This window comes from Microchirus variegatus (assembly GCF_963457635.1).
Source record: "Microchirus variegatus genome assembly, chromosome: 11".
NCBI classification, from domain to species: Eukaryota; Metazoa; Chordata; class Actinopteri; order Pleuronectiformes; family Soleidae; genus Microchirus; species Microchirus variegatus.
In genome coordinates, this window is record NC_139812.1 from 2,106,636 (window position 1) to 2,123,471 (window position 16,836).

At 38.0% G+C, this 16,836-nt stretch overlaps 1 protein-coding gene across 2 annotated transcripts in view; it reads left to right on the forward strand.

Annotated features, from left to right (window-relative positions):
* Window positions 1-10,003, forward strand: part of kcnh1a (potassium voltage-gated channel, subfamily H (eag-related), member 1a) — a gene marked incomplete at both ends in the record, with an annotated part of 50,618 nt that extends 40,615 nt beyond the window's left edge. For both annotated transcript variants that reach the window (XM_083898180.1, XM_083898181.1), the window contains 3 exons: window positions 678-930; window positions 6,399-6,595; window positions 9,134-10,003. In XM_083898180.1, the coding sequence (XP_083754306.1) occupies window positions 678-930; window positions 6,399-6,595; window positions 9,134-10,003 (1,320 nt within the window). The remainder of the gene's footprint in view (window positions 1-677; window positions 931-6,398; window positions 6,596-9,133) is intronic.
* Between the last annotated feature and the right edge of the window lie 6,833 nt (window positions 10,004-16,836).

A 16,836-nucleotide genomic window follows, 5' to 3' on the forward strand; every position in this document is an offset into this window, starting at 1 on the left:
ATTTCTGCCAATTGAAAATAATCCAATGTAAATTGAGACAAATATCACATTTTGAGCTGCATAAAACTTCACACGTGGAGTTTTTGCAAACATTTAAAATCAGAGGTGATGCAGATTTAATGGAAGGCCAAGAATTTACTCTAAAACCCCTTAACTTTCCCCACCGAGGACAACCTGCTCAGCACTAAGCAGCAGACAGAACACGTTAGTGATTGGCTGGGGAACGTGGTGTTCAGCAGCTAAAATTGGTAGGAAACCAAAAGAGAATGAATATTGGACTTTAATTCAGCAGTAAGCTGCAGGCTATATTTCTCTGCAGCCTCCTTTCTGTGCACAGCTGTAAACAAGGCAAAATGAGAAAGAAATGATGTTATACTGCTTCCCCACAGAGATCAATTTAAATTGTGGCAGCAGCCGCCTTGGGTTTTGAGGTTTTTTTTCCGTCACGTTATCACGAGAAATATGGAATAACTTTCAGATCAGAAAGGTAATTCACGGCAAATACTGTTGTATTTGACTCAAGTAAATCTGTAATACATCAACCTCGGTCAGAAACCGTAGCAACACGTGAATCGGTGTCTGCCAAACCTAATAGAGAGTGACCTTTTAAAACACAAAACTAAACACAACATAATTCATTATTTTGTTGGATCCATGGCTCTTCTCTTTGTTTCCAGGTTTTGCAGATTTGTCCAAAGGACATGAGAGCGGACATTTGCGTCCATCTCAACCGGAAGGTTTTTAAAGAGCACCCAGCTTTCCGGCTGGCCAGTGACGGGTGTCTCCGAGCCCTGGCCATGGAGTTTCAGGCCATCCACTGTGCTCCCGGTGACCTGATCTACCACGCTGGTGAAAGTGTGGACAGCCTCTGTTTTGTGGTGTCCGGGTCACTGGAGGTCATCCAGGACGACGAGGTAGTGGCCATTTTAGGTGAGTTCAATGCTTTGAAATATAATCCATAAAGTATGAAGAGCTTACTGCACCTTTGCAGTGGTTTAATGGACATTCTAATATTTTATTAAGAAATCAGGGACCGTCAGACAGACGCTTTATTTTGAAATACTCAGAAATTATGCAAAATAATTGGCTGAAATAGAATCGTAACAGAAACTTAGCACATAAGAGAAATCAAATAATGATACTTTATTGACACACTGACAATGTGCAGACAATGAAGATGCATGGAAAAATATTTATTTGCGTTTGAAACAACAGGGAATTATTACAGGGTGCAGCCTACACTGCAGTGAGTTCTCACAAATTGTTGATCATTTTGAGAACAATTTAATCTTTCACCAAAAGGCTTTCAAATATTTAATTTAGAATATCAAAAATTAGCAGTCTGAGTTACTGAAAAGTGGCGCCCTGCAATGTTTTGTTGCATCAAAGTCAGAGTAAATATCAGAGTGAGTAAATCCTCCTTTTTGCCCCTCCTGTACAGCAGCATTTCACAAACTCTGTCTGACTGCAGTGAAAGCTGAGCTGCGTGTGTGGAGGTTAATTTCAGCTGAGTCATAAACCGAGGGCTTGTAAAAGAGTTTGTCACAGATGCAGGATCCTCACTGGTCTGGTCGCCTGGCCTTTTCAAACTACAGCTCTCCTTCAGAATGACTGCGCAATTGAATTTGAATTTTGCATGTTTTCGTAAGTTCAACACACCTTCTGTTGTGAGATTAGATTAGAGTCATCTTTATTGTCATTGTGCAGAGTCCAAGTACAAAGACAGCAAAATGCAGATTGTTTCTAACCAGAAGTTGGTGCATAGACAGGACAAGAAAGACTGTGGTAATGCAGTTAGTTTACAGAAGGTGATTTAGATTAATATAAATTAAATTCTGTTTTACCACTGCTTATCTTACTCAGTTTTTTCCCACCTTTACAATCAGTTTTTGTGTTGCTTTGTCTAAATGTGATGATGAAAGATGTTTATCATGTTTACAGAATCTATTCTATTTATATTGTATGATTCTTTATTTGAAAACTGTATCAATTGTTAGTTTTATAAAGTAATTAAGTGGCTGTGGTGGTGGTCAAAACCTGAGCCTGAACAAACAAAGAGAGGATCAACTCTGTGTGAAATGTTTACTGTCAATACTCAGTGTTTTTACTAATTGCAGCTTTATTCAAAAACACATCGTAGTGTGTAACCTTCTTCCATAGATTATGGGAAAAGGGGGTTGGGGGTATAGGTAGAACAAAGTTGTTTGCATTATACACATTAACATTAGTGAAGTACAAAATGGAAACATGTTTTCTTATTTGTTTTAATAAGAATCATGTCTCACCATCATTGTGCACCAGTACAAAATTCAGATGTACCAAATGTCCTGCATTTGCAGTTAGAAAACACAGGCTTTGTAGATATAAACGTGCACCTCAAAAGCCCTGATTACATTTTGCATCATGGAACCATATCACATGACACAACAATAGGCTAGAAGATATTTTTTAGTGTTGATGTTTAAATATGTCTTTAAAAATACACACAAAACCCAACATCAAAATAAATAAAAAACATCACAAAACAGTGACATTTTTTTGTTGTTGTTGAAAATATATTAGAAAAAATATAACATGTAAACATGCCAGGTTATAGCCCGAGGCTAATTTCCACTTGTAATCCCTTGGTTGATGTTATAAGATATAAAAATGAAAATACATTCAGGGAAACAAAAACATAGGCGCTCACAGAAATACAAAAGTTACATATACTCTTACACACATATACACATATACAGTACATACACATCTATTAATAAAGTGCCATTGACATTGGATGATAGTAAAGTGATAATGTTAAAGACAGGTCAATTGTAGTACATGTTATAGAAAATATAAAGCATATTGTTGCATAATTGCACACGAGCCCCTTAAAACATTGCACTGTGGTGGAACTGCACACAGCCCTGTTACACATCATTACACACTTTTGTTTGGTTAGCCCTCAACTACAGTAAACTTTGTTAACTTTTTCTCGAACACTTAAAACTAAACACATTAAACTAAATCAGTCTGATTCATCACAGGCCCAACTGGTGACAAATAAAAAAATCTATTATAATTAACACATTCCAGACTTCTGCTTCAACAAACCTTCCACATCTCGCACTCTGTTTTTTAAGTGGGTTATACAATGACTTTATGTTTTCAACCTGATATTGGGACATCTCTCCGAGGAAAAGAGTTACATTATTAATTTGATAATTTTGTTTTTAGAATAGAGGATGTGGATGGGTTTGAATATTTATACGTTTAGATTGTGTATAAACCTGACATTATTTTTGAAGCTTATTGCAAAAAGAATCTCTAGCCCTTATATCAACACCATGAGGAAAAACACCCAGACCCAATGTGCATAAATTAATTTGAGACCTGACCCACATAGACCTGAGGATAATTAGATCTGGACAGAAAGTATCAGAGTAAACTAACCTCAGCAGCAGCAGCGAAGCTCCTTCATCTTGTCAAACACTAAAGGCATGGAATTAGATTTCAGGACAAATTCTATGGTCATCTCTCCTCTAGTAATTCATGACCAGGCCAGTGAATGGTTTAAATATCTTGGTCCACGTCACTGACCATCAGAAATCAAAACAACCCTGAATGGTTCAACCCTTCGGCACAAATTTGTTAATGTTGCCGTTTACTTTTTTCTCACCACAAGAATAACATAAATATCTCAACAGGCCGTTCACACGCAGCATCTAAAAACACTTGAAACATGTATCAAAGAAGACAGTGGTGAGTGACCAAGGCTCTCGTGGAGTTGCGCTTCTGATGTGTGCATCTTTTCTAAGCAAGCAACACCTGGGAGCTGCTGACATGACTGAAGCTGTTGCAGCATTAAACTACAAAGTGATTATCAGCTCCCCTTTTTCTCTCACCCCCGGCTTTGCTGTTTGATACTTGTGAAGAAACAAGAACAAAGTTTGCCGTCTCTGGTTGCATCCTATTTTCTGCACTAACTGCTTCGGGAGCTTCGTCAGGGTAATAATAATAATAATAATACTAATAATAATAATGTCCTAAGAAGCTTTCGAAACTAGTGTGAAATGTGTATATGCTTTTAAGACTAATTGATAGAAATAATGTAATAATCCTACTTTCTTCTCCTGCACAAAGCCTCTGCAGGCCAATAAACACAAGATGATTTTCTAATTAAAACTGGCTATAATTAATACTTTCATAACAACAATGTATCAAATGACGTGGAAACAAAAGAGCTGCTAAAGAGAATGACTGCCCTCATCTAATGTAATCAACTCAGCTCCCCTCAGCTTTATGGAAACTAACAGGGAGTTTAAACGCACTTGTTTTTTCTGTTTGGCCACCATTTCTTTTCTCTCATCGGGTCATTTCTGACTGCAGCATGTTTTAAACAACATCAAAATCACACTGTACTTTTATTTTTACCTGCTCAGCAAGAAACAGTTGGTTCGACTAGACAATTGAGGAAAGACACAGGAACACACCACTTGCACACTCATTAGATTTCCTGTGGATAAGAGTGAAACCAGATGCTGTTCATTGCACCAAGAGCTGATCTTATTTATCCAGATCTGATAAAAACAAATCCCTGTCCTCGCTACCATTGGCCCAAGAGGCTCCTGGTGCCAGGAGCTTGTTTCTTATTTGATGTTTTTAATTTTCCACATGATTGATTTTAGTAAATAATGGCTGTGATGCCATCTGGGCTGTTCATCAATATCCAACTATTGGTTTCTCTTGCCATCAATTAGTAGATTAGTAATAGAATCCAGTGGATGTCACTGATCTGGATGGAGCGTTAATAGAGCCTGCAGTGATTCACAGGTTACGTCTTGGACAGTGAATTAAAGCAGTCGTACATAACTTTTAAATAGAAGCAAATGTGTGTTACATTGAAACAATTATAGTATGAGTTCAAACAAGGCTGATTAATCACATCCGCTCTCTGTGTTTCTCAGTATAGTGGGGTTTTACGCAGCCCCAGACTAATGTGTGGCCACAAAATAGGTATAACATACACAAAATAGTAATTGTGGGTTTTGTATAATTCCTACTTGGACAGCTGGGCAAATTGAGCGCACCCTCACTTGAAACTGTGACACTAAAGTAAAGTTGGAAAGATATTCACAGATTGGAACTTCCAGGATCAATAACATTTAAATTGTTGAAACACATGCGAGACATATTTCGAATCATAGCGATGTAGATAAACAAGCTCCAACCTCATTTTTAAACAGCTGGATACATTGATCTCCATGAGAGTCAGAGCGCAGTGACCGTCTACAAAGTGAAAACATACTTTAAAAAGTATTCACGGATTACACCATGATAAAGTGTAGTGCCATTAAAATCACCTCACATGTTTCCTTTGGATTGTACTACAACACTCAGTGTGAAAAAACATGCTTTTGTATCATTTTTGTGAACATTTACATCGTAGTGTCATTGTAACTGTGTTTCGTGAACATAAGAATAGGTTTATATGAGCTTTTAGCTGAGTTTCTGACCTTTCTGTGGGTATGCAGCATGTCTGTGTTTGTTAAAGTTAGATACGGGGGCAACCGTGAAGAAGAGGTTAAACTGCAAATAGTCACAGTGGTACTGTATGTGATACTACAGCACTCAGTTTATAGTATAATGTATAGAATGTCATTTTTTGGTAACACTTTAGATTAGGGAACACATATTCACCATTCACCATATTTTTATAAACATGTCGGACATGTGTTTCAACGATGTTTGGTTTTAATGTTGGAAGTTGGAATCTTTCTAACTTTATTTAACTTAGTTAATAATGATTCCTTGCGATGCCAGGCTACTGAGAATATCTTTGTAACTCGTTATACCCATTTCATAGCCACAAATGAGTGTTTCGTGCGCACGTTATACCTATTTTGTGGCCTTGAATCAGTTTTTTTTCCCCTCATGTCATGTCTGGGGCTCCGTACTTAAAGTTTAATGTTTAGATCAACATCCACCATGCTACACACAGGAAGTGATTAGTTTATTGATTAGTCAAGACAAATGGAGGCAACAGCAACATGGCGCTTTTAAAGCGAGACACCTGTAAACGGGTTTAAGTATGATTGAGAACTGCTGCTCAAAAACCTGGCTGTTCAGCAGTTTGACGGCATAATCGCTTCTTATCCCCACCCGCCCCTGCGGTGCCACTGTATACACACAAACACTCCCCCAATTTTGGTCTGACAGTATTATGATTTCAGATGAAGGACATATATAGATATATAGGGTTGTATCATTTCTGTTCACAAAAACTAAACAGACACAGATTCATAATATCAACAACAACAAAAATCCCCAACAATTACGGACTGCAGCTTTAAAATAAAGTTGACTATTTCTATATCTGAAGTATTAGCCTGTCTAAACCATGTCTTCCCTGTCTGCAGGTAAAGGTGATGTATTCGGGGATGTTTTCTGGAAAGAGGTGACTCTGGCTCAAGCGTGCGCAAACGTCCGAGCTCTGACTTACTGCGATCTCCACGTGATAAAACGCGACGCTCTGCAGAAGGTGCTGGAGTTTTACACGGCTTTTTCCAACCACTTCTCCCGAAATCTGCTGCTCACCTACAACCTGCGGAAAAGAGTGAGTGACTCTTCAGATCCCCTTAAGAAAGAAAGAGTTAAAGTTGAATATTTTAATATGAACATTATAATCTTAATAAAGCTTTTTCACGTTGCTTAGCCCATTAAAGTAAAAAGATAGTTAAACACATTTAACCTTCATTTAGATTTATTACAGAGCATCTTTTTCTACATCATAATATCTGATTCTTGAATCATAATTAATTGGATGCTCCACTATATTCTTCCTCTGGACGAGTCATTATTTTTAATAAGAGCCTGGTGTTAAAATGAACAGCCTGTATCCAGTTGTTGACTTGTCAACATTGCTGTGTTGTTTGTGAACTGTTCTTGTCAGAGTTCTTTTCTACAGTTTCCACAGACACTAGGTTGTTTTTAAGCTCAATAGCTGTCGCTGGTCATGTTCTAGAAATAATTTGACATTTTGGGAAATTAACTCCGTTTTCCTTCTTGCTGAGAGTTGGATGAGACTGATAACCATAAGTCTTATGTGTGGTATAAAAGGAGGCTGCAGCCAGGACACGGTGAGTGTAGCTTACACAAACACTGATGCAAGAGGAGGATATTTTGAGCTTTTTTCAGCTTAAATAAAACATTAGAAACAAAGAAATGTATCACACATTTTGAGACATTAAACACAACTTTCAAAAGACACTGAAGAGATATTTCCCTTCTTAACCTTTTGAATAATTTCCTGCATCATGACCCGACTCATTTATCTTCCTCAAAAGTAAGTATTTTCTCTTGAATGAATATATTTTATACTTCAAACTTAGTTTGAAATGGATTTTGTCTCAGTTCTTTCAGTGAAGGATCTGAGGACTGCTTTCATCTCCCCCTCTATCATTATTCTCTAAATTATTTTCATAGCTACCCAGTGTCTTCATTCCCAAACTGCTGTTGCTGATTAAAATGTGAAATAACGTGTGGATTATTTGCAACACAAACATAGATTTTGATCACAAGGGTCTACAGCCAGAGCTCACGTTTGCAAAACAACACACAGCCCACTTCATCCTCAACCATAGTTGCATTAAGGAGTCGCCATATATTAAAGCCACTCTCACATTTTTTCATTCAGAAATGAACAGCTGTGATGTAGCGACCAATCATTACCTCATTCATCATAAGGTTAGTCTGCCCTGGAGAGCACAAGTGAGATTGAATTGCCTGCTGCATATGAAGAGGCGATCTCATCTGCTGCTTTAAACTCACTATTCACCAGGGTCCCATACTTTGTGAATGTTACACAACAGGGAAATTCAGATCGGGGCAGAGTAAGGAGCCCAACTCTGCCTTCACAAATGAAGCCTCACGTTCAGGTTTTCAACTTGAGAGACGAACCAGCACGATGTGTTCAGATTTCAAGTGGCTTAAGTTGTAATAACTGTGGTGCAATGAGACTGAGAAGAATAATGGTATGTCCCACCTTATATGATAAATGCTTTTTATGTGTATTGCTTTTCAGCATCATGGCTGGGAAGTGGAAAAACAGTGGATGACGGAATGTGATAAAAGAAAAACAATAAGGACAAACACTGCGTCATTTAGTTTTTCAGATTCTAGACTCTTTACATGACAATACACTACAATGACACTGAGGACTCCCTTTACTATGTTTGAAATATAAAGTAAATATAAATTAACGAAAGTAACAAATTAATCCCAGAATGTAGAACTACACTTTTGAGTTATTTTTGTCTGTGGTTGTTCATTTTTATATGGATTAGTAAATAATGAAGATGGAAAGTGTTGTCTACAAAACTACCACAGTTCCTGTCTCTGTGCTAAGCTAAGCTAACACACTGCAGTAATACTATTGATCCTCTTACTCTCAGCAATAAGTCAAATGAAGTGATTTCTTTCTTGAGCACCAACGCAAAAAAAAGAAGATGCATCAGTTCTTCTTGATAAAACAATCTAAACTCAACATCTACTTTTTCCAATAGTTTCAAAGTGATGATATGGTCTAACCCTCTCTGACAAGCTGTAGCTGCAGTGTTGATTTCACCCTTAAGTCTTCTCAATTGGACAATCAAGTATCACACATCCTTGCAAGTGTGACAGGGCTGTCAACAGCTCCAGCAAATTCCAGTAATTGGACCTTGAGTTTGAACGGTTTGTTGAATTGTTTCCAACACAGAGAAAGAGTGAACTATCCATCACTTTGTCACTGTCGGATGTTTTACAATCGCAAAGAGCCCAACGGTCCGTTAGCAGCTGCATTGGTAAGTTTGCAGTTTGTGTTCACGCGCTGAAGCCAGAGGTATGATATGTGTGATGTTTCTCTGTGTTGTGGGAATCAGCTCATTAAAGTGACATTTACAAAGCACACACTTGCTGAAACCTCCTCACACAAACTACACCAGGTTTATTTTGATCTGGTTTTATACATATTCGCTTAATTGGACTAAACACATCTCGAGAGGAGGCATGACATTCACTTCTCTGCTTCAAACACTGCTTTTGATCCTTCAACTCTCACTCATGTTCATTATAATGGTGTTTAAGTCATTCCAAACTTTGCATTTTCTTGTAGATTGTCTTCCGAAAGATCAGTGATGTGAAACGCGAGGAAGAGGAGAGACGGAGGCGTAAGAACGAAGCCCCTCTGAACTTGCCACCGGATCACCCAGTGCGGAAACTCTTCCAGCGCTTTCGGCAGCAGAAGGAAGCTCGTATGGCGACCGGGAAACCACAGCTCGATGAGCACGATATTGAGAAGGGCCCTTTGTATGTGGACGTCCCCATGGCTAAGACAGCCATTACAACGACCAGCATTGTCACAGTAACAGAAAGCCCGGCAACACCTTCATCCTCGACACTTTCAGTTTCCACACCTCCAAAATGTTCTCCATCAGACACGGCAAAGCTGCAGGTGCCGTCTTCTATTTCTCTGATAGGATGTCGACCTGCTGAACCAGTTAAGGCCAAAGGCTGGGGTCGCTTCAAAGAGTCTATGGCCAAAGGAGACAACTGGAACAAAGTATCCAAAGCTGAGTCCATGGAGGTTTTACCTGAACGAACAAAGACGCACGAATCACAGACGTCTCTAAAAAAGACCGACTCGTGTGACAGCGGCATAACCAAAAGTGAACTGCGTCTGGACAAAGTGGGCGACTTCCGCTTGACGCCCCAGGACCGTAGTCCCGTTCAGCCCCCAGACACCAGGCACACATTCTACCCCATCCCCGAACAAACACTTCAGGCCTCACTTCAGGAGCTGAAGCTGGAGTTGAAGGACGACATCAACAGCCTGAATGTTCGAATGTCTGTCCTGGAAGCGCAACTGACAGAAGCACTTCAACTCCTCAAAGCCAGGAAATCGAGTTCTGGCTCTCCACAGCATCTGTTTGACATTTCTAGACCTGCTTCACCAGAGCTAGACAAAGAGGATATCTTCTCTTGAAGACGGCAATAGTCATCAGGCAACAGTTATCTCAGAACTCAGCGAGAATCCTGTGATATACACATTACTTGGATTGCTGAGGCTGCAATGGGCGCACCATTTAGATTAGGCAACAGCGTGTGGTCTTTAAGACACACCAGCCTCTGCTGTAGCGGTGATCCTGTCGGTAATTAAGGGAAAGTCATGTTAGAAAGACAAGGTCACAGCTCAGATTTGGTGTCGTAACACAACACATGGAGGTTTCAAACTGACAGCTCTATGTTTGTACATAAGTCGGATGTATTTTTTCATTGCACTATGATGGGAAAATTGAGCTCCGGCGGTTTGACTTTCTCTGGAGTCCAGGTTTTTTGAGGTTTTGAGTCTCAGCAGAGGAACAGAGTTGTGTTCCTGTTGGAAAGCTCCAGTAGAAACGGCATGATCCACTGGTTTGTTCTTGAATCATTTGTATGAGATTCTTTGCATGTCACATAAAACAGACGTGTGCCTCAAACTGCAGATGGTGCATATTTTATTAATTGAGGCCGCACATCAAGTTACTTGCATTATTTCACAGTGACAGTAAAAAAAAAAAAAAGGAACGGCATTTGCAGTTGTTGAAGCGGCCTCAGAGTCATTTCCTTCAACATCTGATGAATTCCTTTATTATATCATCTGCGAGGATTGTTATGAATTATACAACAGATAACTCTGGCCAAGCAATCTGATTTTCAAAGACATCTTTCAACAGAGAGCATTATTTCCATAACCCATGGATGTATGTGCTTGATGAAAAATGGAAGGCAATTTTAACTAATGTGGCAGCAGTGACTTAGTTATCACTCTCTCTTCCAATGTAATATTTGTTATTCTCACATATAAACACTACAGCCCTGAATACTGTGTCTGCAGCACAACTGTCGTGCATTTTAGCTTTGACGATGCAGGAGGTGCTGATTATGGCCGTACCCCTTAACGTGTGTGAAACTGACATGAACATAGTACGGAATGCTGTTTTGCATAATAATATTTCTGAAATAGAATTTATTTATTTATGTAAAATAAAAGCAGGGTTGTTCTTGAGGGCAAACCTACATATGTGGACTGAGCCACTGTTTTAGAGAGGACGTGTTTCCTCTGATTGTCACTGAAGTAGATTCTTACACCAGTTAGCATGCATGATGTATTATGTCTTGTCTCAACTCACACACACATCCCATCAAGACACGGGACGCAAGATGACTGATAGTACAAAGTGCAAATCCTTCTGGGAAACTGATTTCTTCTTACTCCTTTCTTACACGTGTTCCCTAAATTTGGCTGAAATTGAAAACATCACCGCCTGGACTCTACGACACAGTGAATGACCAACATCTTACAACGAATGCTGCAACTATTTATTATTTATATTTATAATTCCAATATTTATTTATTTATCTATTTATTTATTTACATGTACATAGTCCAGACTGACACCAACTGAAAAAAACATGCTTTATTTTCACACGTTTCATTTATATAAACACTGATTGTTTAAATTGAGACCTTCCATAAAAAACAAAGCTGTAATTGAGTGATATTATTTACAAAAGAATGTAGAATACCAATGTCAGTTTTGCCTTGTATTGATTTAAACCGGACTAAGTTCTGGTGTATTTCAATACATAACGTTCAAGAATGAGAAACTTTACACTTTCACCACAAGCGGAAACAACACTTAACTTCACTAACAAAATGGATTGTTAAAGTTCCTCTGACATGGAGATTGTTTCAGATATAATACCAAACACTTTTACTTCTAAAATTATATTTTTAACCAAAATTAAACTGTGTTATTGGAATGATAACAAAATGATCAAAGTTACATCACACGTTCAGTAAAGCAAAGCCATTAAATGTGGTATTAAGCAATAACTATGCACATTTTTCTGTTACACAAACAACACAATTCAACTAACATTCCATAAACATGGCTCAATTTTGCCATTTTATGCAGAATGATACAATCATTGGTTGATATAGATTGCTGATAATCCTGATATCACTTATGTTAAGGACAGTTATACTTAATATTTGTATTTGTAAAACAAATATTAGTTTTAAACTGATCACAGAATCAAAAGCATGTGTGGTTGAAGCAGAAGCTTCACTGCTCCTGGCTGACGTTCTTTTACAGAGCAAAAACCAATAGCCACTATTCTATATTATTTATTATTCATATAGATAATTTATGTTCCTTGCATGCCTTCTTTCTTATCAGGACAAAGGAAAAGCAGAGAGGAGAAGACACTCAGTTCTTCTGTAGCCCCCATTTCCATCAAAGATTCAGCCTTCTAAAAATAAATGGGCATGTCGTAACAGAAGTGAGAACCCGTTTGGGTCACAGCCGGTGTTTGTGGCTCTTTATGGGTTTGCTTTTATGGAGAATTTAGATCTTGGAGAGCACTAAAACCATCTCGTCGCGACATCTCAGTCCCAGAGAATGCAGAGAGAGGCTGCTCATACATGTTCATCCATTCATGAGGGAGGAAACCTGCGTGACAGTGACACAGAGTGAGAGACGGATCCAAAATGTCTTTTTTATTGAAGCGACAAAATCATTCTTTAAATATTTGACATTTTTAAAACTGAAAAGAATTTTTCATACTCATTTATTCATGCTTTCTCTTTATCATTGAGGCTGACAAAAGGCTCACACAAAAATGATGAATGTCAATTACAGATCAAGCTGCTTACACTTGAAACAAAATATTACAATTCTTTTTTATTTTTCCACGTGTAAACTAACAAAACAGAAAAATGAAAGTTAATTTATAAAAGAAATCATAGTGTTGTGCACTATAATTGTAATAGTTTGACTTTGACAATTTGTACAACAAGTATACACATATTTAGTTCTAGATCTAAATGTGTACTGATGAAAATGCAAATGAAAACGTCCATTTCAGGGTTTTATTTGTCAATAAAAAGTTAGTTATGTGATATTTTAGGTATCTATGAGTTATGGACACAACCAAATTTGAAGGAAAGAAACCAGAAAATATTCACATTTAAGAAGCTGAAGCCATCAGTTTTAACTCGTTTTAATCATGAAAAAAGCTTCAAACCGATGAAGAGATTATCAAAATAGTTGACAATTAATTTAGTGATCGATTAATAATCGATTAATCGAGGTAAAATACATAATAAGTGTTAAAGCTGCAGTGTGTAACTTCTGTTGCCAAAACACTGACACTAGCATTACTAATGGTGCGGTTAAAGTATACTCATGACGTTACATATCGATATGTATCACTTTTACATATACGGCTCGCTTGTGTATGTAAGTAGACTAAATTTCTGCCCGTCAAAATGTCTCTTCAAACATAAAGCGAAAGCGCCACAATCGTCCATGTTTTCTAACATTCGATTTCAATTGCTGGAACGCTTTAAAGTACGAGCTAGTATAATTCAGGTAGGATAAGTCCCACATCCCATTTATTTTTATCGGGCTCTGGAACGCACCATAACCCACACCCCACACTTAGCCCAGGCTGCAGAGCTTCCTGAAAAACTGACTCTCGGTCCTTGTTCCAAATGTTTTCATTCAACATTTGTTTCAGTATCTCACTACCTCAGCCGAGTTTCACAGAACCAGGGTTAATTCCTGAACCTAAAGTCTGTTTCTGTCTCACTTTATTATCCCTTCATCATTCGATATGTCAAAGCATCACTCCACAGAGTGTGTCTCCACAGACACACAAAGTGCTTTACTGTGGACCAGAGAGTTGTGTGGAGCTGAACTCATTTTACATTTGTTTATATATTGATGTTGAAAAGACACACACTACAGCGTTGAAACTAAAAAAATGTCAGTCCCATTATCGGCGTACAGTAAATTCAGGTCCACTAATCCCACACAGCAGATTTTTTCTTTAATGAATCACTGATACATTGTGAAAAATGTCACTTATCTTTGGTATATTTTCGTGTTAACCACAATAAAGCACTGTCCCACTTCAAAGACACATGAATGACACAATCTTAGACTCTATGTTTTAAACTTCAATGTCTTCTATGTCAGTGGTACTGTATTATTATGAGTTTTATTTTAAAATAAATCAAATATTTTCTCAATATCCTACAGGAACAGATCCAGATGAGAGTATTTTCATACTAAAAAAGCAATAAAAGGTCAAACTCAAATCTGTTCCAGCATAAAAAATTTAATATTTATGTCCAACAACAAAGATAAAGCAGGTGGATTGCACTCAAACTTACTTCATTTTTAACCAATGCCATAAATACAGGGACTAACGCAGGATAAAGGTGCACTCTAATATTCAGAAACGAGGTCTTTGAAAGCAATAAGTGGTGATGTGCTGTAATATTAATCAGCAAAGGGCAGGTGGAAATATGAAGAAGAAAAGAAACTGTACTGCACTTCCACTTCATTTACAGTCATTACTTTTAATTGCTACTGAGAAGCATGCAAACACTGTGCCTTCATTATATTCCTCCACATACAGAGCGTGTGTGTGTTCGATACATCGTGAAAAAGCTTAAACAAACATGTTCTGGTTAAAAAAAAAAAGAAGAAGTCTCCTGCTCAAGAAAAAGCATTGCTCTCCACTCACATGACGTATCTGCAATCATCCACAGTGCACACACACACACACACACACACACACACACACACACACACACACACACACACACACAGTGGACTTGTGTCAGTAGAGCAGGTAGGGACGGAGATTTCCCACTGTTGCAAATCACACATTCATTGGCAAATGTTTCTGTCCCAACCTCACACAAAGCAGTTTATCACACAGTGGTTCACTGTAAATGTAACGTACACTCAACTGACGACTCCCATTCACTTGAATGGAAAAGTGGTCTCACGCGAGCAGACGCAACCGTATATGCACAGATGATGATCGCAGCGTTTAGGACGTTTTGTATGTGATATGCACTCGCCGCCATGTTCACACACATCATGTGATGAGAAATGTCAAGCACAATGAAGAAGTCTTTGTTATGAACTGTGACATACTGTGCTCTTCATAATAAACATTTTTGTATGTTAAAGTATGGTCTGTTTTCTGTACCTTAATTCTGACCTTCAATACTTTTTGTGCCATTATTTCAAACATGTTATGGAGATGATTTTGAGACCTTTGAGTGAATCATCATTTTTAAGCCCAGCCAGGTTCACTAACTCAACCACAGGTCACAACACTGTTTTGCCATCAAAGTGAAAAAAAGTTACTCATAAAGGAATATTGATATTGAAAGCTGCGACTTGAACGTAATTTTTGCAATATGTTATTTGTATTATATGGTCTAGATATTATAAATATAATATATACAAAATAATATTTTGTAAATATATTATTTACATATATTTGCATTTTTATAATATTATTATAAACATGCATTCATTTATGTTTCATAACCAGAAAATTGTGACACAAAAGTGCAACAGTGCAGTTAAAACCTTAAACGCCGAGCATATCGCAGACGACAAGTTTGCTCAAGTGCACTTTGCGTCATTTCACTCGCCTTGTTGCAGGAAATTGGCAAATCAGCGTTTTTGTCACCTGAGAGGAGAGATTTAGAAAAATGTCTGTTCCAGTTTTTTGGCATGTTTCTGGACATTTCAACAAAAACTCAAACAAATGTTATTTTAAATAATATTTAAAATAACATGTTTCATAGTGTTCAAAAAAATCTAGTGGTCAATTCATGTACAAGTACTGTGCTTTTAAAATGAAGATAAACAAAAAGTTAAGTTAGAAAATTGTTAATACACCATTTTAACATCAAGTAAATTGTAAATGACTGCCAGATATTGAAACTTATTCTGGAAAAATGGGCAAAAACAGGACATTTTCTGGCTATTTTTCTGGTTACAATAAGCAAAAGATGGGAATTTGGAGGCTTAGGTGTTAAAGGGTTAATTTATGTTTAAGAAAACTTTCACATAAATGTGCAACAGTGCTGTTTAAACACTATCTTGTTGAAATGTACATCTAATTAGTTCCAGTCTTTTGGGTCAGAAACACGAGCGCACACTGGTCACTTGTTTTGAACGAGTGGTTGACCAGGTGAACCTAATTAGATTCATTAATAAGATTCACCTGTTCAACTGTGACGACATGCAGACAAGGTCAAGACGAGCTGCTGAGCTTCAGACTGACAACCAGCATGAAGAGGAAAGGGATTTTCACCCGCAAACGCCTCCAGACTTCAGAGAGAAAGAGAAACTATCCAGTGAACGACAGCACCGGACACTTGTGTAAGTACAGATAACACCTTAAGTAGTGGCCTGTGAGTGTGTTTGGTGGTTTTGAGAAACGTACAATGGAAAAACGCGATGGTGGCGACTGATCAGGCTGCAGATTGATGAGTTTCTGTGAGATAGTGTTTGTCAGCAGGTGTTCTCTGCTCCTGATCGACTTAGGTCAGATAAAGCTCACTTTGTGCACATTTAAGAGGATTGTTCACTCGCCCGCCCCGACGCCACTCTCACTGATCCGCCTTAGTGTCACAGATGTGATAATCCCGAGAACAGAAATCAGCTAATGGAACCAGAACAGCAGATTCCAGATAACTCTTATCGTCAGAACAGCTTGTATTTATTTCTAAGGCGGTTATGAACTCTCACAGGGATACACATTATCACACGCGTACGTGCAGGTGTGATTTATTCCTGATTTAAAAAAAGTTGACATGCATATAAACCGTGGGAACAATCAATTATTGCTGCAGGATAAGCAAACAGAAGCCACACGAGAGGTTTACTGTACGTCAATGAGGGATTCAAACTCACTCATGCCTGAGGTAATCTTTGTGGAGAAGCCACAGCCAAG